Raw genomic sequence first — 22,320 nt, forward strand, 5'->3', positions numbered from 1 at the left:
AGAATAGAGTGGGGTAACTGTTAAAGGAGGGTCCCAGTACACCTGAAATGACATTTAGGACCAAGAAAGTAGAATAATGACAATAAAACGGGGCTCTCCCACTTGCCCTCAGCAGAGCCCAACCCATCCCACCCCTCTAGGCCTTGCTCAAATTCCTCCTCCTTCATGAGGTGGCTCAGCTTCACCCTCTGCTCCTATGAGGAAAACGTAGATGCGTTCATCTCATCTCTTGGTAACTACTTAGACTATAGGCTGAGTTGCACTCCCCCACAATCACCACTCAGAAATAGTCAACTCAGGCAGACAACAAAGAAATTACACCACATGGACCCAGAGTCATTCACCAGGTATATTTGAAGTCTAAGCTCTTTGAGCTATACACGTGCACAAATGATTCAGTTGGTGGAAATCTCTCCCTCCCCCTCCATATTTAAACTTTTCAAACTTAAAATAGTGCGAAAGAGGTTTGCATAATGTGCGTCATGGAAATGCTGAGGCAATTCTGACTTTCACAGTGCTGGGAGCTTCCCCGCTTCCTCCTCCCAAAACCAATCTCAGGAAAGAATTACTTGATCTGAGACAGATTCACATGGACACTTTGCAATAAAGTTCACCAAGACTAACCATTTAGATCATACACTCCACTGAGCTTTTATTTCATGACTACACAGACCAGTCATTTCAACTTATACTGAATTTGGTTAGAAATGTCTGGTGTATCTGTTTTTTTAACTTAAAATTCATTTCCAAATATGTTCTCTCACCCAGATTTCTTTAGAACCTGCATTCTGGAAATTCTGAGTAGCATAAAAAGTCAAACAACAAGCAGATAACAGAAGATTCAGCACAAAATGGCTGAGGCCAAAATTTCGATTTCTCCCACTAGAGGGTGGCATTTCTTCACTATTCAGTCTAATCTCTCATTTGTTAATGAAAAAACCAAAAATCTCCACAGCAAAGGAAAGTCAAAGCACTTGCTTATTATACACTCCTCAGATTTTATTTTTAAGAGGAGCCTTCATTTTTTTTCTTATGGAAACTCAGGACTTTACAGGCAATGCTGTCCTCAATTTCACCCATCCTGTGTCCAGTACTTATATTGCTATATTCACAGTAGAACGGACTAGAATTTCTGAGTGATCAGTCTATGTTTTAAGTTTCTGATAAAACTAACATACACCTTAGTCAAAAACCACAACAATCCTTCTAGCAGTTGGCTGAGTTATTGTTCTTGTGTGTGTTTCTGAGGCTTGGGTACTGAAAGTATTTCCCCCACTCCGTCACAATTGGCATTTGCATCAAAAGTAATTGATTAATGTACAGGAGTAGATGAGGCCTGGCACATACAGCAGAAGGAAATGGTTCTATAGGTGTATCTTCTGTAATGCACTTTGGGCTAGAGAAATAGAAAAATCACATGTAACAAAAACAAGTAATTGTTTGAGCAATATGGGCATTGCATGAGTAGGATCGGCATACATTTATCATCCTCTGCCTTTTAATATGCTCAGCAGGTGCTACATTCTGGAGACTTAGCTTCCTCCAAATTGTCTACAACTGACATTAGCATCTTCACTTTATTTAAAAACAAGTGGTCTTGATAGCAAAGATGTTGGCTAATCGTTTATACATGGGCATGAGAAGTTTTGTGCCCTTTCAAAATTCAGCATTATCCATAATAGAGTGTAATATTATCTGATTATCTGTATTAGTCTATGAATGCATTCATAAGCAATGCACATATTATGTTTTAAAGCAGCAAATGGCTGAACAATCACTAAATAAAAAACATCCAGATTTTAAAAGCACAGCTGAAACATTTGTACAAATATACAAAGAGGAAAAACAATCGTTCAGACACCATGAAACTTTTGTAATAAATAGGTTTGTCTGAAATCGGTCTCTATCACCCTGGACAAGCCTCCCCACAGAGGCTGGGAAAGTTCTATATGGAAGTTCAAAATCTACTGAGGAATATCGTTGGGGCCAAACTCAGTTTTGCTTCCAAGAATTTTAACAGAGCCATGAAGTATTGACTCAAAACAGTGACTATACCCAGACTTGTTGAGCTGGATGACGCTGATAATTTTACTACTCTAGATAGGACATGGCTGGCTGCTAACAACCGGTGAGTTAATAGTAGATCCTCAAATCATGAAAGTAAATGCTGGTGATCATGCATGTCCTGGGAATGTCGGGATGCAGAGGACTGAGTGAGACCAGATAGGGATATCTCATGCAGTCAAACTCAAGTTTACTTATGGTCCTACTTCAGTGGCCGGGAATAAACAACACACACATCAGGACTGGGACTGAAACAGCTCACAAACAACACAGGTGCTATTTGTACTGATATCTCTGGCTTGTATCACCATGAGAGAATGAAGATATAGGCTGTGCTGATTGTTTAATAAGAAAATACTACTTTATTTTCTAGAACCTTCTAAATAATGGATTATACTTGATGGTATGATATGATCAGGAAACATATCACCTTTCCTAGCCCTTTTGTCTGAGAGGCTTGATTACAAGGAAGGAATCTCAAACAACCAAACACCCAGTATTTAAAGGCATTTTTTTTTTTTCGACAAACAACCGGGAAAAGAAAGCATGATAAAGAGGAGACATATCGGCGAGGCGGAGCGGTGAGCTCAGTTGGACACGGAGGGTGGCAGGCCGGGACGCCGGGTTTGGATGATTTTTGGCTTTGGGGAAATCTTTGGATCCTCTTCTTCCTCTATGTCACTGTCACACACGTGCACGACGACACTTGGGGTGGACTCAGTCCCTGCATGGAGCTCATACTTCTCTCCTGAAAAGCGAGAAGAGCGGGGGGTGAGAAACAGGTTCTTTGGTGAGGTTGGCTTAGGCAGTGAGAAGAAGAATTTACAGTCTCAGGAAACCTGGGATCTTACCCAGGGATCGCTGGGGGCTTTGGAAAATGGAATGAGATCTATCAGTCACGGTATCCCAGACTGACCACCTATCAACTACAACAATGAGCGGGCCACTCAGCCTCTCGCAGCCGCAGGTCCTCAGCTGCAAGGGTCAACATGGCAGGATCTCCCAGAGGATTGTGGCGAGGACTGAATGGGTCTGGCAGTGAGTTACCAGTTTCTCTTCCATTTCCCAGCATTGCTGCTAATTGCTGTGTAACCATGAGCCAATCACTTCACCCTCTCACCTTCTGGATGTAGTAGTCTCTACGTGTTACAGCTGGACGCATCCTATAGCAAGAGCTGCCCCAGGATGGAATAAGGCAGGATCGTTGCTTGTTTGGGATTTGCAGCAGTGACTGGGTAACTGAGTTAGGTGACTATAAAGGTCCCTTTTAGTCATAAAAGTCTGCCATTCTTAACTTGCCCATCTTACAATCAAATTGCTGTTAGCCAACTGGCTTCCTGTCTGTCTTTTTTCAGTTCAGGAGGTCCTGGTTGAGCATTTCCCATGGTCTGGCCCGTTGCTAGTTATAAAGGCTACAAAGTGTACACACACACACACACACACACACACACACACACACTCACACACACTGTGCCTTTCTCAAGAGCACAGCCCAGTGGTGGCATTTGCGAACAATATTCCATGGTAAGTGCTGGGTGGAAATGTATACCAAGGACTATGATACCCAATTGTAAGGAGCAAGTAACTCTAAAAGGTTGTGGTGTACATACAGATGCTACTCAGAGCTCATGTAAATGTGTTTGTTCTCCTTAAAGAATTTTGTCATTTTTATCAAAATCCCAAAGTCGAAGGACCATTTCAGATATTGCTAAGGAGAAGAACCTACCTGAACGGCCTTTATCTGAAAGGTGCAGGAAAGGCTGTGGGCCAGGGTGGGCAGACCTGGTTGGGGGCATCTTTGCATGGTGGTTCGCAAGCCCCTGGCGGCCAACTGCAGGTACTTGTTCAAAAGCGTTTTCCAGTGTGAGGATGCAACCTGCACGTTCTCACTTAGTGACGTCTGCATTGGTGCCCGCACCCCCAGGTGCTCCACTGCTACAGGGCTTCCTGTGACAGGCAGGCGGCTGTGGTCCTGGGAGGACACTGGCCTGCATGTAGCCCGTTCCCTCTCTCCCTCCCTCCCTCATGCATCATGGTTTTTTTGTCACTGGGGAGTGACAATAGCACAGGTGGAGGGCAGTGCCAGGAGGGACGCTGAGGATGCATAAAGGAACAGAAGCAAGGGATCCAGACCAGCCCTGCAGCCACTCCCAGCCATCAGGCTAACGAAGCTTTGACATTCTCATGCTAAGTTCCTCAGCAAAGGGTGACTGAGTTCCCTGTGTCCAGGGTGCCCAACACTTTCTCCTTCCTGCTGGAACACCCCACAGCTCTGAATGGGGACTCCCTCAAGCAGGAGACAGAGGAAGAAAGGACACCTGAGCAACCAAATGAGGTGGTTCTTGTTTTGTGGGGAGGGTTTCTTCAAGGTTCGCACGTTTGGAGAAGTGCCTTGGGAAGAAACACAGGTGGCCGCTGAAGTCGCCGAAGTCCCCTTCGTGGCTCTGCTGGTTGTGACACAGGGAAGAGGGAGGTGGGACTGACGGGAGAGGCTGCCATAGCAGAGTGAGCGTGGAGACTGTGGGGGTGAGGAGGTGACACAGGGACCCTGGCCAGGGGATGACCAACACCCTGCCCATTTCCTCATCTGCTGGTAAGAAGCTGGCTTTTTAAAAAAATAGTAGTAAAATATACATTATAAAGCTAGCTTTTTGATCAGGCCACTTGTTTGCCCTGCTCTGAACAAAGAACAAGCCCTAAAGACCCCTCTAGTTGCAATGTGTTTACTTTTCAAAAGTGGGTGCCTTCCTCAGTCTAGGGGTACTGGGGGCCCACTTGGGATGGAGAGGCAAGGACCCTGTACAGGGCATCCTGTTGGGGGACACCCTGTGCAGGGCGACTTTCACGTTGAGTTACCAAAGTCAGATCGCTTGGCAGTAGAGAGAGTTTACTGCTGTGATCCCACTGACTCTGACATTTCACTGTTCTAAATTTGGGAACTTTCTTACTGTCAAAATCCAGCAAAGCTAAACAGCTGTTGAGAGCCCATGAAATAAAAAGAAATAGCTTTGGTTTTGCTGGGTTGAATTTCTCTCTCTTTTTTTCTTTTGGCCTCTCTTTCCCTTTGGGCTTCAGCTTATTCCTGCACCATGAGGAATGATCTCAATGCTGTCACCCTGCACGGGGACATGGGACCTTGTCTTCACAGGGCGGGCAGGTCCTGCCCCAGGACAGTGGGCAGGGCCACACATGGCAGTCAGTCTGGTAAAGGACAAGCAGAGTCCTCCCATCACAGACTGTCCTTTCCCCTGTGAGCAGAAAGGTGACCGGGATCAACCCCTCCGCCGCCCCCCCCCCCCCCCCCGTCCCCGCAAAAATAAAAAAATAAAAAAATGCATTGGCCAGGGATTTCCAACAACCCCCATGAAACAGATTCCCAGGCACACAAATGCACAATCCTCCAGCACGTGGTCCAAAGTTAGATCCTCATCCAGGCCTTTGACACTGATGTAGGCTTGGCTACTTCTCAAAACCAATGCCAAGGTTCTGTCTCCTCTTTTCCTGAGTGGATGGAGACAGGTTGCGGACAGCATCCCTATTTCTGCCCGTCTGGAGGAAGTGGAGGTGACCACGGTCTGCTTCCTGTCCTCAGGAGGGAGGAGGTGGAGTTCCTGTGCTGATGAGGTGGCTGGGACGTTGTGACGTGTTCTGGCACAATCACAGAGAAATGTGTTGGTGACTGTTGGTCCAAGTGCCCCAGGAAGTCCTCCACCGTGCTCTCTTGGGTGAATGGACCATGAGTTGGCCTCTTCTTGAATTCTTTCTGACATAATCAGTATGATTTTGCATGGTTTGTAAATATCAACATAATGCAGATGTGTTAAGGGTGGGCTGATAATACAGATAATACTGTATTTATGTGTAGAAAAGCAGAGATCTGACTACTCAGATTCCTAATAAAGAAACGTTTGTGATGGGGAGAGGGGGGAAAGAAACCTTCCTAAAGCATTAGTGCCTCCCAGGACAAGTCCTCATATGACTTCTTCCAGGGAAAATGGCACCCTGTGAGAAGGCTAACCCCTATTTTGTAAAACTACTGTTTGAAATTCTCTGCTATTTTTTTTAGACAGCCTCTTATTCTAAAAAAAAAAAAACCAAAAAACAAAACAACACAAAAAAAACTTTGCTTTCTATCCTGCTTGAATAATAAGGAAGATAAACTTAGCTGTCTGACCTTGTAGGCCAGAGACTAGATACACCCATACTCTAATGCCATGCCAGGTGCATTTTTTAATTGGATAGAACTGTGTTGTTTTCAAGGCCACCAGTGAGATAATCACTAAGCACACATAGGGCTGTTTCTTTAATAAAAAGGAAAGTTCTGCTTGTAGCTTTGCTTAGAATTTGGATTCATTTTCTCTGAGCCCACCGGTGAATAAAGTGTGATCCCAAACTCTCCGAGCATTGCTTGATTTATTCCGGTTTTCTGTAACACCTGCACAGGAGGCTGGCAAAGCATGGCAACGTGCAGCAGGCATAAGGCGAAGGTTTGCTTTATTTCTTGGCAAATCTGCTGCTCTTCTCAGAAGATTCTTTCTCTGAAACAGCATGAGCTCCCCATTCCTGTCCCTGTAAGAAGCTCCAACCTCAGCCTGATCTCACACCTGCATCTCGACGTATTGCCATCTCCATCTAAGTCTTCTATTCTTTTCCGAACTCACATGCTTAAAGCAGAATGATGTATTTCCCTGTCAATCTAGTTTACTTCCCAGCAATCCCATTTCTCTTAGAGCCTTCTAGATGCCAATCCTTGAAGTCAGTCATCCTCGAATTCACTCTTTCTCTGATCCACTGTAGTTGTCACCAAGCATCACTGAATATCGCTTTGAAACATTTCCCATCTGCTTCCTCCGCATATCCTGCTTGCGATGACCTATTTGTGGTTCACCTCCTCCCACCCAGAGGTCTCTGAGATGGGTTCCTCACCCCAGGAAGTCATCTCCCTGCCAGAATACACTTCCTAAAAACATTCAGAAACCTCACTTTATCACTTATAGTGGTGAGTTTGAGTGTTCTACAACATTTCTAAGCCTCAGTTTTCCTCACCAGTTAAGTGGGGATGACACCATATCTGTGGGCTACTACAGAATAAAGAATTATGTGCCAAATCCTTTACACAGCCCTCCCAAGATGCATGATATGATTACTAAAGGCAATACTGTGGTCAGTCCTGTCCTCCAAAATAATTGCTGGTTTTCAATCTGATGAAAGAATCGAGTTACACTTGACAATAGTTAAAGAATGAAGCAGCTGATTAATGGCAAAGAGCTTTTGCTCAGAGAAGCCACTGTTGGAAACAACACTAAGGGAAGTTGCCTTTTTAATGAGATCTCTGATTTTCTTTTTCTGAAATAGCGTGAACCACATATTCATAATGCTTGACTAGGTCACCTTTTGTGTTATTCATTATTTTATCTGGGAATGTTTTATATTTCAAACCACTGAAGCCAGGATTTAACCTTCTTTTGTGATGGCTGCAGTGTAGGGTGCCCGTAAGTGCTCAATAAATATGCTATTGATTTATGAAGGCAACAAGCTGGGCCGTTGAAGACCTACTTGTGTAGTGTCCGGCACACATGCACATGTGATTTTCCTCCTGTAGTTAAACTTGTGTAAGCTCTAGCTTTTCACCTGAGCTGAAAACTGCCGAAGAGCAGGTATTTCCCTTATTTTCAGGATGCTCTCAGGGCTAGGTCATAGAAACCTGCTGTCTGCCTTAAACATCACAACTACTTACTGAGCACTTGCCAGACCCAGCTCTAAGTACTTCACATAAATTAGATATTTAATTAGGGCAGCAGTTCTGTAATGTGGGTTTTGTGATGTCTTCTTCACACAGGAGGAAAATGAGATCACATAGGTAATAAATGGCAGAGCCAGGATTCAATCAAACTCAAACTCTGTCTGGCTTCAAAGAACTTGCTCATAACCACTCCCGTTATCCCCACTGTTTTCATGTTCTACAAGAGACTCTACTGAAAGGGAGCCCGTTTTATCTTTTACTTTTAATATGCTTTCCCTGCAACTCATATTTTTAGTGAATATTGGTTCTCTTGCCAAAGAAGGAGCATGTATTCCTTTTGCACCTTGCCTCTTTTTGTTTGGCTAATTGCTATTGTTTCTAGGCATGGTCTCCTTGACAACGAATCTTCTCAAAAGACAGCACTTAATACATTATAAAAAGAAAAGGACTATAAATTACAGACTGAGCTAATCTACATCTCTTATGGTGACTTTGGACTCTGATAAAAGATGCTCTGTGTTTCCTTCTTGCTTTAACTTTATTATCTTTCATATTACTAGTAAAGGTGAATTCTCAACAGGAAAGTTACGTGTAGTAGCAGATTGTATTTTGCGAAGATGGTCATATTTCCTGCCCAGCATTTTTCTTCGACAACCTTGCCACTCCTTCATGAAGGACTCTTCGCACTGTGTCCCCTCCCCTCAGATCTGGGCAGGCCTTTATGGCTGCCTTGACGGATACAGTATAGCAGTAGTAACCAGTGTGACTTCTGAGTTAGTCACAAAAATGCCAGGCACTTCTGCCTGCTCTGTCAGGATGCTCACTCCTGGAACCTCACCTCCATGCTGTAAGGAAGCCCAAGCAGCCCATGGAGAGGTACCAGGGTCCCTGACCCACCACCTTCCTGAGTTCTCAGCCAGCAGCCATGTGAGCGAACCATCCTGAAAGCTGACTGGCCAGTCCCCGGCTGCACTGCCCCCACAGCAATGCACAGAGCAGGGAGGAGCTGTCCCCTGAACTCTGCCCAAATATAACGGTGAGCAAAATAAATCATTGTTGTTGTTTTAAATCCTACTCATGTTGAGGTAATTTGTTATGTAGCAACTGATAAGTCATGGGTTATACAAGTCCTCTTTGTCCAGAAGCAAGCTAAGCTACTATAATTGCCTTTTAGTGTTTTCCCTCTTTTTCCTGCTCAGGTGCTGAGCTAGAGTGGCTAGCTCCCCAGTTCCAGTGGGTCCTTGCTTGTGGCGGGAGCTCCCTGAGCTCACCACTCGGGACCTCTCTCCCTGGCCCCTCTCTTGCTCTTCTCCGGTGGAAGAGAAGCAACACCTGATGGTCAATGTTGGGGGAAAAGAGCTCAAAATGCTCAGCTCACCCTCTCCCACCTTTTTCTCTGAGCCATCCCCGCCTGCAAAGGGCCTGTGCTCTGCTCTGCCCTCAGCTCGGTGCTAAACTCAGCAGAAAAGACAGCGCTGTGTGTGTGTGTGTGTGTGTGTGTGTGTGTGTGTGTGTGGGCGGGGGGGTGGGGTGGGAGTGTGACATGCTCTGTCTCTGTGACAGGGTGAGTAAAATGGTATGGCTCTGGATTTCAGTGTCAGGAAGTCCTGGCTGTCGCTCAACTAAACCAGTCTCAGCTTTAGCCTTTCGTCAGGAATGAAGCTGGCACTATGGAGCTCATCTGACTTATTATTTAACCCTCGGTGAGCTCTGATCCAAACAGGGGGAAAGCAGGTGCGAGTTATAACCTATGTGGAATGTTAAGAATGGGTGAAGGCTTCTCAAGCCAAGTGCTAAGGACATTTCCAACGGGACCCTGAGATAGGACTGGGCTGGGCTCTGCGCCGAGCCCTCAGCCTTGGTTGGGATTAAGAGCCCTCTATATTTGATTGAGAAGAAAAATAGAAATTCCAATATATATATATTTTTATATTTTATTGATTTTTTAACAGAGAGGAAGGGAGAAGGATAGAGAGTCAGAAACATCGATGAGAGAGAAACATCGATCAGCTGCCTCCTGCACACCCCCTACTGGGGATGTGCCCACAACCAAGGTACATGCCCTTGACCGGAATCGAACCTGGGACCTTTCAGTCCACAGGCTGGCACTCTATCCACTGAGCCAAACCGGTTTCGGCGGAAATTCCAATATTAAACCATTGCAGGCTTGGTCATGTTTAAAAGGCACTGCAATGCCCTGCCCACATGTTTTTATTGTCAATGTGATTTTTCTCAAGAGAAAGTGGGAGCATGGGTCTTGATGGACAGAATAAGTTCAATGGCATTTCTACGTGTGTTAGTTTCACTGAATACACTTCCCATTGGTGAGATGGAACACAGACACTGAGGGGAGAGTTATATGTGCTTGAAAGGTGTTTATATTTAGATTTCCTTCCCTTTCAGTGCTGGGCTAGGACTTCACGTTTGGCAGGGAGAGGAAGGCCCACCAGGCTGCCAAGCCCAGGTGACTGCTCCCTGTCACCTGCAGAGAAGACGTGCCTGGTACTGATCCAGCTTTCAGAGAACTGGGGGAGGTGCGAAGGAGAGTGAGAAGCCAGGAGCAGGGAAGGGGAGGCGGGAGGAGCACTTGCCCTTTCTTCCCTCTACCCTGGCATCGGCCCCTATTTGCTTGCCATGATATTGAATCTTCTCTCAATCCTGGCAGGGATAATGCTGGTTTGTTTGGGGCCTAGTGTTCCTCAAGAGAAGGACTGAGTTATAGGGAAAAACATTCCCCCCCACAAGTTTTCCAAAGCTGCACCCTCCTCCCATCCAGATATGCTATTTAACAGTATTTTTAAGTTACCTACTTGCAGTCTTGTCTCCCCCTATTTTTCCAAAGGGAAGGAAAGAGAGAGAGAGAGAGAGAGGAGGGGGGGGGGTAGGGAGGGGTGGAAGGGAGCGGTGACACTTCTCTCTACTGCCTCCTTCTTTTTTCCTCCTCTGTCTGCTCCACACTGGTCCCTCAGGCTCCTTACTATGCAGTTTTTGCCTCTACGTCTCTGTCACATTTGACAACCACCTGATAAATACTCCTGAAGTGTAATTAGTGTGGTTCTCAAACACTCCCAGTGGTATCTGAAAAAGTGGTGGGGAATTTTTTTTTAAATCTTCACCCAAGGAAATTTTCCCATTGATTTTTAGATATAGTGGAAGGGAAGGAGGAGGGTGTGTGTGTGTGGGGGAGAGCGATAGATAGATGAGAGAGAGAGAGAGAAAGAGAGAGAGAGAAGAGAGAGAGAGAGGGAGGAACATTGATGTGAGAGAGACACATGGACTGGTTGTCTCCCAATTGCACCCAACAGGGACTGGAGATTGAACCACCACTGAGATACGTGCCCTTGACCAGGAATCAAACCCAAGACTCTTGGGTCTATGGGCTGACACTCTAACCACTGAGAAACCAGCCAGGGCAGTGATGGGATTTATTTTTTTTGTCATAGGGTATGGATACTGGCATTTAGCAGGTGATGCCCAAAGATGCTAAATGTATTGCAATGTGTAGGGCTGTCAGTTACAAAATATCACAGTTAGAAACACCGAGTTGAAGAGCTTACAATAGGCACTTAGATTTTAATAGGAGACTAGGATCCAGTTTGAAAACCAAGTGACAATAAAAGGGAGAACTAAGTCCAGGGCTGGACATGTGGATGTAGATGGGTTACATCATTTGATGCTCACAACAATCTGATTTTACTCTTTATACATATACTAGGGGCCCAATGCACGGAATTTGTGCAAGAGTAGGCCTTCCTTCCTGCAGCTGCCAGCACCAGCTTCTCTCTGGCACCCAGGACCTGGGCTTCCCTTACAGCCCGGAAGGTCTTTCAGTCTAATTAGCATATTATGTTTTTATTTTACATATATATATACACATACACATACACACACACACACACATATATGTATGTATATATATATGTGTGTGTGTATATATATATGTGTGTGTATATATATATATATATATATATATATATATATGTATTTCAGAGAGGAAGGGAGAGGGAGAGAAATATAGAAACATCAGTGATATGAGAGAATCATTGATCGGCTGCCTCCTGCATGCCTCACACTGGGGATTGAGCCCACAACCCAGGCATGTGGAATCGAACTGTGACCTCCTGGTTCATAGGTTGACACTCACCCACTGAGCCATGCCAGCCAGGCATACTCTTTTAATATATATATATATTTCAGAGAGGAAGAGAAAGTTAAAAACAATGTTGAGAGAGAATCATTGATCAGCTGCCTCTTGCACGCCCCATACTGGGGTTCGAGCCAGCAACCCGGGCATGCGCCCTGATTGTGAATCCAGCAGTGACTAACTGGTTCATAGGTTGATGCTCAACCACTGAGCCACATCGGCAGGGCTGACTTTACTCTTGAGGAAGCTGAGGCACAGAGAGGTTAAGAAAGCTTCTCAAGGTCAAATAGGTACTCAAAAGTAGAGTCTGGATTCAAACTTTCAAATTCATATCCTGGGTTTTAATCATCATCCAAAAGCAAGAGAAATACCTCTCTTTTTGTTGGAGCTTCATTTATAGCTACAGGTGGGGAAAAAAGGAGGAGGTATTCCAGGGCAGAGGGACTTAGTGGAAACTTAAAATCACAGCTATTTGGTAGCTGCCTGTTCACAACCTCAATCTGAGAGTGAAGGAAGAACGTCTTTTCTAAGTAGATGTAGAAAGAGGGATTTAGGATTAAAAGAAATGTTGCAGGGAGAAAGGAACATTCCAGGGAGCAAAGTCCTTTGCAAACTTTCCCCTCCGATTCCTTTGTGTTTCCATGAGCCCATATTTGACTTTAACAGGGCCTGGAGAAAGATGTTATGGGTAGACTTGAGGGTGGATCAATCACAACTCTCTCCCTTTCCTTTTCTCAGCTGCTGTTTCTGTGGAAGAACCCCCTCTGCGCCTGGTGCAAAGAGTATGAAGCAAAGCACAGACCAACCCAAATATTTCACTGACAGTTCAGAGAACAGGCCCCGTTAAGTAACAGTCATTACCACCGGCACACTGTTCTTTCTGGCTGGTAGGCACTATTCCAAGTGCTTTCCTTCATCCATCTATCGGCAGAGGAGACATCTCTCGGAGGACACCCGGCTAAACATTACTGCTCAGAGCCATGAATGTGATTGGTTCTATGTGCCAGCCCCCGGACTAAGTGCTTTATGTATATTAATTGTTCCATCTTTAAGATGAACTGGCAAGTTGTCAAGTAATGAGCATTAAAAAACGACCCAGAGGGGTGAAGTAAATAGTTCAAGGTCGCCAGGATTCCAATTGAGGTCTGCGGAAGTCAACGCATGATCACCATACTGGCTCCGATGTTTAGGAATGAGGTGGGATATGGCGCACCACCGACTTCCCTGCCTCAGTAGGTCCAGTGACCTATTTTCCAATAATAAGAAAACATTATTGACATGAATGACTGGCGCCTTTCTCCTTATCCCACATCCTTAGGCCTGCCCCACACCAAAGCAGGAAAACAGAAGGGGTTCTTTGTAAGATGAAGACAGGGGTGGGGTGGGGTGGGGGTGGAAGTGGGGAAAGTACTTCTGTGGTTTTGTTAAAAGTGGTGCTTTCTTTCTTTTTGTCTATTAATCCTCACGGGAGGATATTTTTCCCATTGATTTTTAGAGAGCGTGGAAGGTGGGGGGAGGGGGAGAGAAAGAGAGAGAGAGAAAAAACATCAATGTGAGAGTGGGGCCAGGGATGGAACCTCCAGCTTTTGTCTTATTTTGCTCTGGACCAGGAATGGAACCCACACTGCTGCCGGCACTCTACCACTGAGCCACAGCAGCCAGGGCTAATGGTGGTGCTCTCTTTCAACGAAGGAAAGTTTGCTGATCTTCTGGGGGGTTTCCCTCTAAGACTGGATTAGGGCGGCCATTTGTCTTCATTCCCACTTGTGTTACTTAGGATCTGAAGTACTTCATGGAGCCAAGCGATCGACCGAAGACCTGACTTGTGGTTGGGACAGAGAGGTGGAGCCCTAGGAGGAGGGTAAGGGGAGAAAGACTATGGAAACCATGGAAGGAGAGGAAGCGGGAAGGCCAGGGTTGAGCGGAGACAAGGGGCCCGTGAAGTCTGTGAGGTGCGCCTGTCCACAGGGGCGAGAGGAGAGTAGCCAACATAAGAGAAGAAAGCTGCTGCTCTGAGCTCTGGGTGTGCTCCATCACAGAGTCCTGAGGTGTCCACCCTGGGAGTGGCCACCCTGTTCTACCTTCCCCGATATCACGGGTGTGGCTATGGGAGGTGCAAGTGCTTTGGAATTTTGGTCATGTGTCTTTTCTATTTTTTTCTACAATGTGCATGTCTTACCTGTGAAATAAAACAAAAGGAAGTATTTTACACTGAATGGCCAGATTATTATGATCTCTGAATGCATAATAATCTGGCCACTCAGTGTATATCCTATATAATAAAAGGCTAATATGCAAATTGTCCCCTCGACCAGGAGTTCGACCAGCAGGCAGGCCAGCCAACCGCCCATGTCCCCTCCCCCTGGCCAGGCTGGCCGGACTCCACCCATGCATGAATTCATGCACCGGGCCTCTAATATATATATATATATATATATATATATATATATATATACACACATACATACATATACACACACACACACTGAGTGGCCAGATTATTATGCGTTCAGAGATCATAATAATCTGGCCACTCAGTGTATATTGCTACTCAACATGGATTGAAAATGATTGTGGAATATAAGCTGAGACGAAAACCTCCTTTATAATTTTTTCCAGGGAAAATTCTTCAAAAGGAAAATGACAAGCATGTATTCCAGGATCAGAAATCTATGTCCCTTGAGCGGGGAGTGACCCAAAGAGACTGCACTGACTGGAACCCTGGAGACTGGCTGTTTTATTTGCTTTTCATGCCGGTGATCAGAAACTAGCAAACGTTTACCAAGAACTGAGGCTTCTATAACAGTTACACCAGATGCACCCACAACAGGGGTGTTCGTGTATATTTTCAAAACGGAATTTTCTCTCCCTTTGAATCGATGAGCTTGGGATAGAAAATTTTTCTTCCTTATAAGTTACATGAATGACTGAAATATATTTTCCATTTGGAGGAAACAATATATACCAAGCAGCAAACCGGCAAAATTGCTTTACTATGGCATGTTTTGATGGAGAGGAATTTGGAACAAAATCTAAATATAGCAGATGTACTCGATTTGAAACTCGAGCACCATATTAAGCCTTCCTCTGCAGTTAACTAAAATTGATCTCTCTAACAAGAGCTAAAAATAGCAGGCGGAAAAAAGGGAACAGACAATGACTTTTCATATCTCTCCCCCAGGCATTTCCAGTGACAATGGATGTGACCTTCGGGAGCCATCCTAGAGAGCAGAACAAGGGCTGGCATTTCACATCCCACCTCCCCCCATCTACCACCCGCTCGCTGCAGCCACAGCTCTATTTTGCTATTTTTGCTGATTGGTATAGATAAGCTTCTTTCGCTGGGCAGGGTTTCTGTTTTCCATATTTTGTTTTACATTCGAAAAGAACACAGCACTAGACTCTCTCTGGAGTCAGGAACAATGGGTATTAGACAATAAACCAAAATAAGTATTCGATCCACTCTCCCGCTGGTCAAAGCCCATCTTATTGTGCTCAGGTCATTGTTAAATGACTGGCTTCTCTACATTCACCAGGGGGCTAATATCAATGCAGAAAGCTTCCGTTTTATAGAGGTGATGGCTGTCCTTTCAACAGAGCAGAGGAAGGCAAATTCTGATCCCCGTGTCCCTCTGGACAAGAGATGGAAACAGCCAGCTGGTGCAGTGGGTGTATTTGGGGGTGGAGGGGTGGGGGCAGTAAGCAGAGCACTGAAATGTGAAGGAACCAAGTGTGTAAGCTGTTTTGTATTTTTTAAATTTCCTTTGGCAATAATCTTGACTTTCTTCTGGAGAAATTAATTTTACTCTTCAAGAGATCTCTCTGGTTTCTTAAACCGTTTACTCTCCAGGGCCAGGGCAGGGGCTTGATCAATCCTTTCTGCTGCTTGCCAGTGGCAGAGGAACATGTTTTAACCTACCAGCTGTGCAGCCTCGGGCAAGTTACTCAACCACTCTGTGCCTCACATTCCCCAGCTGAATAAATGAGGAAAATAACAATGCTTGCCTCATAGAGTTGCAGTGAGCATTACATGCAATAATATAGCAACGTGTTTAGAACAGTGCCTGACACCCAGCAAGCCCTCTATAGACGTTTTAGTCATTGTTGCTATTTAATTTCCCCCCCTAATTCCTCTATGTTTATTTACTTCCTGGATCAAAAACAGAACGTGCAGTCATGAGGACACTGGTTAAGAATGTTTCAAACTGTGTTCTTATATTTCCCAGAATGCAAACTTGCCCTCTCTGTGATAAACAGAACTCAGATGCCTCTTCAGTGTTAGGTGGCCCTGGTCTCATGTTGTAACGTTCTGTTAAGGATTTCAAAGGCACCCACAGGTTTGGGTGGATAAGGACCCCTTGGAAATTGCACTGTTCTCTCCATACTTGTTTCAAGAGCCTCTCTAGAGGTTGTGGGGTAGGCAGTTAGACAGACAGGAGCAGAGCAAGGGCGATGGGCCAGGCACAGAAGGTCTCCAGGGTGGAAAGCCCCAGGTGCCCAGCAAAGGATAGTCACCCCCCAGGGTGACATTTCCTCCCTGAGCAAATCGCTGGTCATGAGGTTTGGACCCCCTGACCTTTCCTCCTTAGAGATAACATCTAGGCCTCAGTTATAGTTCAGCTCCAGACCCAGAAAAGCAACAAAACCAGGTAAGTGACCCCACAGCGGACCTCAGGATCAGCTACACTGTATAATGACCCCCTGCCCTGGTGCCGACCAATCAATCCGTGGAGACCTAGACCCCGAAAGGACACACCTGCAAAGCTGCTGAATATTCTAGTGAGATCTTCCCCTGGGACCGCCCTTAAAATCGCCACCCTTAATACCCTTAGGACTGAGGACCCAGAGCGCTCTCCCTCCCTGGGGCACACGGAGCCTTTCCCTTCTCCCTCTCTCCCTGCACTTCCTCACTTCCTTGGCCTTTATACTTGTTTTCTAAATCTATTTCTTCTATGAGTTACTTCTACCTCTGTGATTTTATAAATAAATATTCTCTCACAGATTGAGTCTTGGCTCTGAATTCTTTCTTAGCCAGAAATCAAGTACCAAGGTGGCTGAACCCAGATCCAGTCTGACCCCACGGTCTCAAGTCTGGTGCCATCTCAGCTGCCTACAAAAGTTCCAGGAAATTCTGGACCAGGGTCACCAGAGTTCCTTCCTTAAAGAATAGGGGCGCAGTCTTGCCCCTGCTTATCTGAGCCGAGTCCTGTATCCTCATCCTCACTTTTGTCCTCCAAGAAAGGGTCTTACTAATGCACGTCAGTGCCTGCCTTGGGCAGCCTGACGAGTCACAGCTCCCACAAGCCAGCCGGTTTGCTGAAGTGATCTGGAGCAGGAGTACGGTCTAGCCCTGGATCCCAGCCCCAGGATGCTCTGTCTTCAGACTTACTTTTCGTCAGCCCTCCCAATTTAGCACTATTAGTCATTCCTCCGAAGCAGAAGCAAAACTCGACTCCTTCGATCATCTGAGTTGCTTTTCTCTGCTCTCATTCTAATTTGTTTCTGCATTCCTGGAACAGAGGTAGCCATCCCTTAACACGGAGTGAGTTATAATTTGTTACTGAAATGATTCTGCCAAAGGATTAAAAATGAATTTTACTAAATCATATTTTTTTAAAAATGGAAATGCTAGAAGTCCTCTCGTTAAAGAAAACATTAATTTAGTGCTGCCTGGCTCAGTTTGGCTACAGCCGAAGGAAGCAACACTTTGCCAGTGAAGAAATTATCTCTAGGCAGGCTAATTGCTCTGTCTAGTCACTCATTCTATGTTTATTGAGCACCTACTGTGTGCAAGGTGCCATCAGGCACCAGGGATATCAAAATGAGTAAAACAGACATTTTCCCCTCAAAAAGTAGGAAACGCAGTAAGTGAAATAATGGAAAATTACCATAAAGAGAAGTAAGCATTTGTGCAAAGTGCCATGAGGAGACTGAAGGAGCAAGTCCTCTCGTTGGCCCCTCACAGGGGAGGAGACAGCAGAGATGTGGGTGGGGAGGATGCCCTGCTCTCTCACCATTGCAGCTAAAACAGCTGCCAGAGGCCCAGGCCTCTAACAGAACTCTGTGATGTTTTCAACTCCATTGCTGGACACAAATCATTCATCTGTGTGGGGTGAAGGAGCTTCAAGGACACAGGAAAAGGACAAATGGAAACTAAATAAAAAGAAATAGCCTTAGATTGCTGTCAAGGAGAGAAAGCTATCCCAGGGAATACATTCCAATTACAGCTGTTCTGTGGCACACAGGATCAGTCATCCTTAGAAAGCAGGAGGCCCGCCAGGTTTGCTCTTGCACACGTAGTGCACAGGGCTTCATTTGCACACGTACCAGGCCTTGGGGTAGGCTTTCTGGAAGTGGCAGTGGTGTTACAGATGCCTGTCAATTCAGGGTCAGGATAAACGTTTTGCCTGTGTCAGAGCAGAGTAGGCCTAAAGTCCCTCGAGGCAGCCAGTGACTGGCTGAGCTGCAGAAAGGTGAACTTACTCACCGAGGTGCCACAGCTGGTTGGTGGCAGAGGCTAATGTCAAACTCAGCTCTTCTCACTCCCCTGGGATCTGGCCAAGTGGGGAGTGAGAAGAGCTGAGTTTGACATTAGCCTCTGCCACCACCCAGCTGTGTCACCTCGGTGAGTAAGTTCACCTTTCTGCAGCTCAGCGTTCTGATCTATATGGTGGGGATAGCAATCCTTCCTATCTCTGCTCACTGCACAGCAGGGCACGTTAGAAGGTAGACAGTACATACGCTCAGCTGGGTAAGGAAAGGTGAGGCTCATCAGTTAGCAGCACAATTAATGCATTTGTAACATTGTTGATAAGTTATTCACAACTTTAGAAAGGACCTCCTTTTTTTTCTTCTATCTCTTTAAGACCATTTTATTTATTTTTATTTTTTTAAATATATTTTTATTGATTTCAGAGAGAAAGGAAGAGGGAGAGATAGAAACATCAATGCTGAGAGAGAATCACGGATTGGCTGCCTCCCACACGCCCCCCCACTGGGGATCGAGCCCACAAGCCAGGCATGTGCCCTTGACCGTAATCGAACCTGGGACCCTTCAGTCCACAGGCCGACGCTCTATCCACCAAGCCAAACCGGGGACATCTTTAAGACCATTTTATTCTTCCTCCTGCCTCCTCCGTGCCAGGCTCTGGGGATAGCCCTTCTGAGGTGGAATCCCCTCTCCACCCGTCCCTTCTGCCTCCATCACGCTGGTCCCAGGGAGTGCCCTCCAGACCCGGACTCAGCTCCGTTAGCCAGGAGGGCGCCTGAGACTCACCCTGATCTTGTCTTTGCATCAGGCTTCGTGAACATGAACTGCATATGAATTTCTCTCTTGTGCTGGATGAACAATGATTTGATTTATTGAAATACCAGCTCCAAGTGAGTGGACAAGACACCCCTGGGGTCTGCTGGTCAGAAAGTCTGACTTGAGGCCTGGCTGGTGGGGTTCAGTTGGTTGAGTGTCATCCCATGTACCAAAGGTCACCAGTGCACATGCCAGGGTTTTGGGCTCCATCCCCAGTAGAGGGCATGCAGGGGGCACCTGATTGATGTTTCTCCCTCTTTTTCTGTCTCTAAAAGTCAAAAAATAAAAAAATAAATATAAATAATATATATATATATATATTTTTTTTAAAGAAAGTGGGACTTGGCCTGGGCCTCCTTTGCAAAGAGAGACACGGGAAGAGCCCTGCGGTGGAAGCCCTGTCATTGGCAAGTCATTTCTCCCCCTCTCTGGGCCTCTGGGTCCCTCCTGTGAAATGCAAGTTGGCCGGGTGATTCCTACATCCTCTAGCCAAGACCTCAGTGATTCTATGAAGACCTCCGTGTGCTGACATTCAAATCAACCGCACAAAGTGTTCAAATGTGTTCTTGTCAAAATCTGTGCCCGGGTCACACAGGCAGCTGCAAGGACCTCGGCTCTGATCGGTCCATTTTGGGGGTGTGCTTGCCTGCCTCGGCAGTGTCCTGAATTGCTATGAGAAGTGGCTCCATGAGGCTTGACCTGAGCAGACTCAATGTCTACACTTGACATTACATAGATGACAGGTGGGCCTTTCTTTGGATGGGGAACGCGTGATCTCAGGGTTCTGTATGCGGAAAGTCTGTATGTGAACTAGACTTTCCAGGAAATCCCATTTCATAGATACCTCCCTGATTATTACACCACTTCTTTCATCAGCCCGTCTCAGACACCTACGGCGTCTCACAGCGCCTCTCTGAGGGAAACCGATGGCCACGTTAAAGGCTCCAGGAGTGGAGTGACATGATGGTGATTTCAAAGAAACTCCCAAGAGGCTTGCTCTGAGAGCCCCATACATTTCAGGCCACACATGGGACAGGCAGCAATTCTCTCGCAGGGAGTGCTTATTAATCAAATTAGCCACATCCTAGCCTGAGGATCCTGTGGGTGACCCGCTCTTCCTGCTCTGCGTGGGAATTTTCTGGTTTCAGCACTGAAAGTTCCCAGGAACCGCTCAGTCTTGGGCACACCAGGACAGCAGGTCGCTCTAGTACCCAGGTTTCTCAAAACTCAGTGTATGTGTGATGATTAAACCTGCAGATTTCTGGGGTGAGTGACTCTGGTCCAAATGTTTTCTTGACCACACTAAGGAATGCTGGTAAGAACTTATAAATTTACCATCCCTGACATTTGGCATTTGGCTACCAGTGGTGCTTGAACTCATCTACACATCAGAATCACCTGGAAACTTTTAAAAAATACTAATACTTGGACTTGATCCAAATCAATGAAATTAAAATATCTTGGGGTGCTGTCAGGGCTTTGGGGTTATATTTTGAAAGCCCCCTATCCCACTGGGAGAACTACTAGTAAATGGAGCAAATGCAATGGCCATTGCTTCCCTTGGGATCCATAGTGCCTAAAACCTCGGCTACCACCTGGTGGCAGCCCCTCCACCATTTCCTCTCCTGCTATAATACAAGAAACACACTTTGGAGTGCAAGATGGCAGTATCTGCTGAAATTGAAGACAATATTACTTCTAGGTATAAAACATAAAGAAACTTTCAGAAGAGTGGATAGGAGATATGTACAAGAATGTTAATTGTAGATTCAACTGTAATGTCCATCAACCAGAGAATGGATGCATAAAATGCGATGGTCTATTCACCCAACGGAATACAATACTGAAGTGAAAATGAGTGAATCCAAGAAACATTTACTAACATTGGAACAAAGTGGCCATAAGATGTTTCTAAAGTTTGAGGCTATTGTGACCAACTTCTTGACTTGGAAGCTCTGCTTTGGCAGGCAACTGTCTTGTCACTGAGGGTTCCTGGGCACACCTGTGACAGCAATAAAAAGGGCTGCACAGCAGAGAAGGTGCATGCCAGCTGCTAGAGCTCATGTTGCTTGTTCTGAAGAAATAACTTCATAATCCCATAAGAATTAAGTAGCTTTTTTCCAATCTTAACCTATCTGCATTGCAATCAAGAAGTCACGTAGACATTTTAGAACTGGTTCCTGAGTTGCCCTTAAACAGCTAGACAGCCTGATGCTTCATCCTTATCCATCATCCATCATCCCTCTCACTGTCCACACAGAACAATGCATCCATTAGAAATGCAGATGTGACCATGGGCTCAGGATCTTAAGATGGTTCACCTCGTTTAGCCTTCCCAGGTTGCTGACACATGTATATTTTTAAAAGGCCCGCAGAGCTCACCTGGTCCAAGTTTGGCCACGGCGTAGAGGAGGTCGTAGTTGAGGACTGGTGTGGCATCGCTGATGGGCTGCCAGCCAACGGGAGGAGATGCAGGGGGTGAGATGAGAAACTGTTTGGCGGGCTGTGGTGGAGCCAAATGCAGTTTGTCTCCGTCTGTTTCTGGAGTCTGAACCTTTCAAACAGAGTAGAAATGAAGACACATGATTCAGTATGGCTCAGAGGTGCCACACTGGCCTCACTTTTAGCTTAATAATTACTCCTTACCACACACCATGTGCTCAATCATCTTATTTCACCCTTAAAACAGTGGAGCTCAACCTTTACTGTGCATCAGAATTACCTGGAAAGCTTACTAAAATATGCATTTCGGAGTCCTGGAGTTTCTGACTCAGTAAATCTGGGTGGGGCCCAAGGATTTCATTGCTAACATGGTCCCAGATGATGCTAATGAAGCTGGTCCCCACATCTACTCCTCCCCCTCCTTCCCTTGCCTCTTTCCTTCTTCCTTTTTCTTTCTTTTAATTGAGGTGAAACTCACATAATATGAAATTAACCATTTTGGAGTAAACAATTCAGTGGCATTCAGTATATTCCCAATGTTTGCAACCACCACTTCTATCTCTCGAAAAAAATCTTCATCACCACTGAGGAAAACCTATAACCATTAAACAGTTGCTACCA

The 22,320-nt window shown here is 45.6% G+C and overlaps 1 protein-coding gene across 2 annotated transcripts in view; it reads right to left on the minus strand.

Annotated features, from left to right (window-relative positions):
* Positions 1–336: 336 nt before the first annotated feature.
* The window catches only part of RCAN2 (regulator of calcineurin 2), a 244,718-nt gene continuing 222,734 nt past the window's right edge, over positions 337–22,320 (minus strand). For both annotated transcript variants that reach the window (XM_054721676.1, XM_008153219.3), the window contains 2 exons: positions 21,640–21,811; positions 337–2,812 (listed from right to left, as the gene is read on the minus strand). In XM_054721676.1, coding sequence (XP_054577651.1) covers positions 2,652–2,812; positions 21,640–21,811 — 333 coding nt within the window. In that variant the 3' untranslated portion in view covers positions 337–2,651. The remainder of the gene's footprint in view (positions 2,813–21,639; positions 21,812–22,320) is intronic.

The sequence above is a fragment of the Eptesicus fuscus genome, chromosome 10, assembly GCF_027574615.1.
Source record: "Eptesicus fuscus isolate TK198812 chromosome 10, DD_ASM_mEF_20220401, whole genome shotgun sequence".
Taxonomy (NCBI): Eukaryota; Metazoa; Chordata; class Mammalia; order Chiroptera; family Vespertilionidae; genus Eptesicus; species Eptesicus fuscus.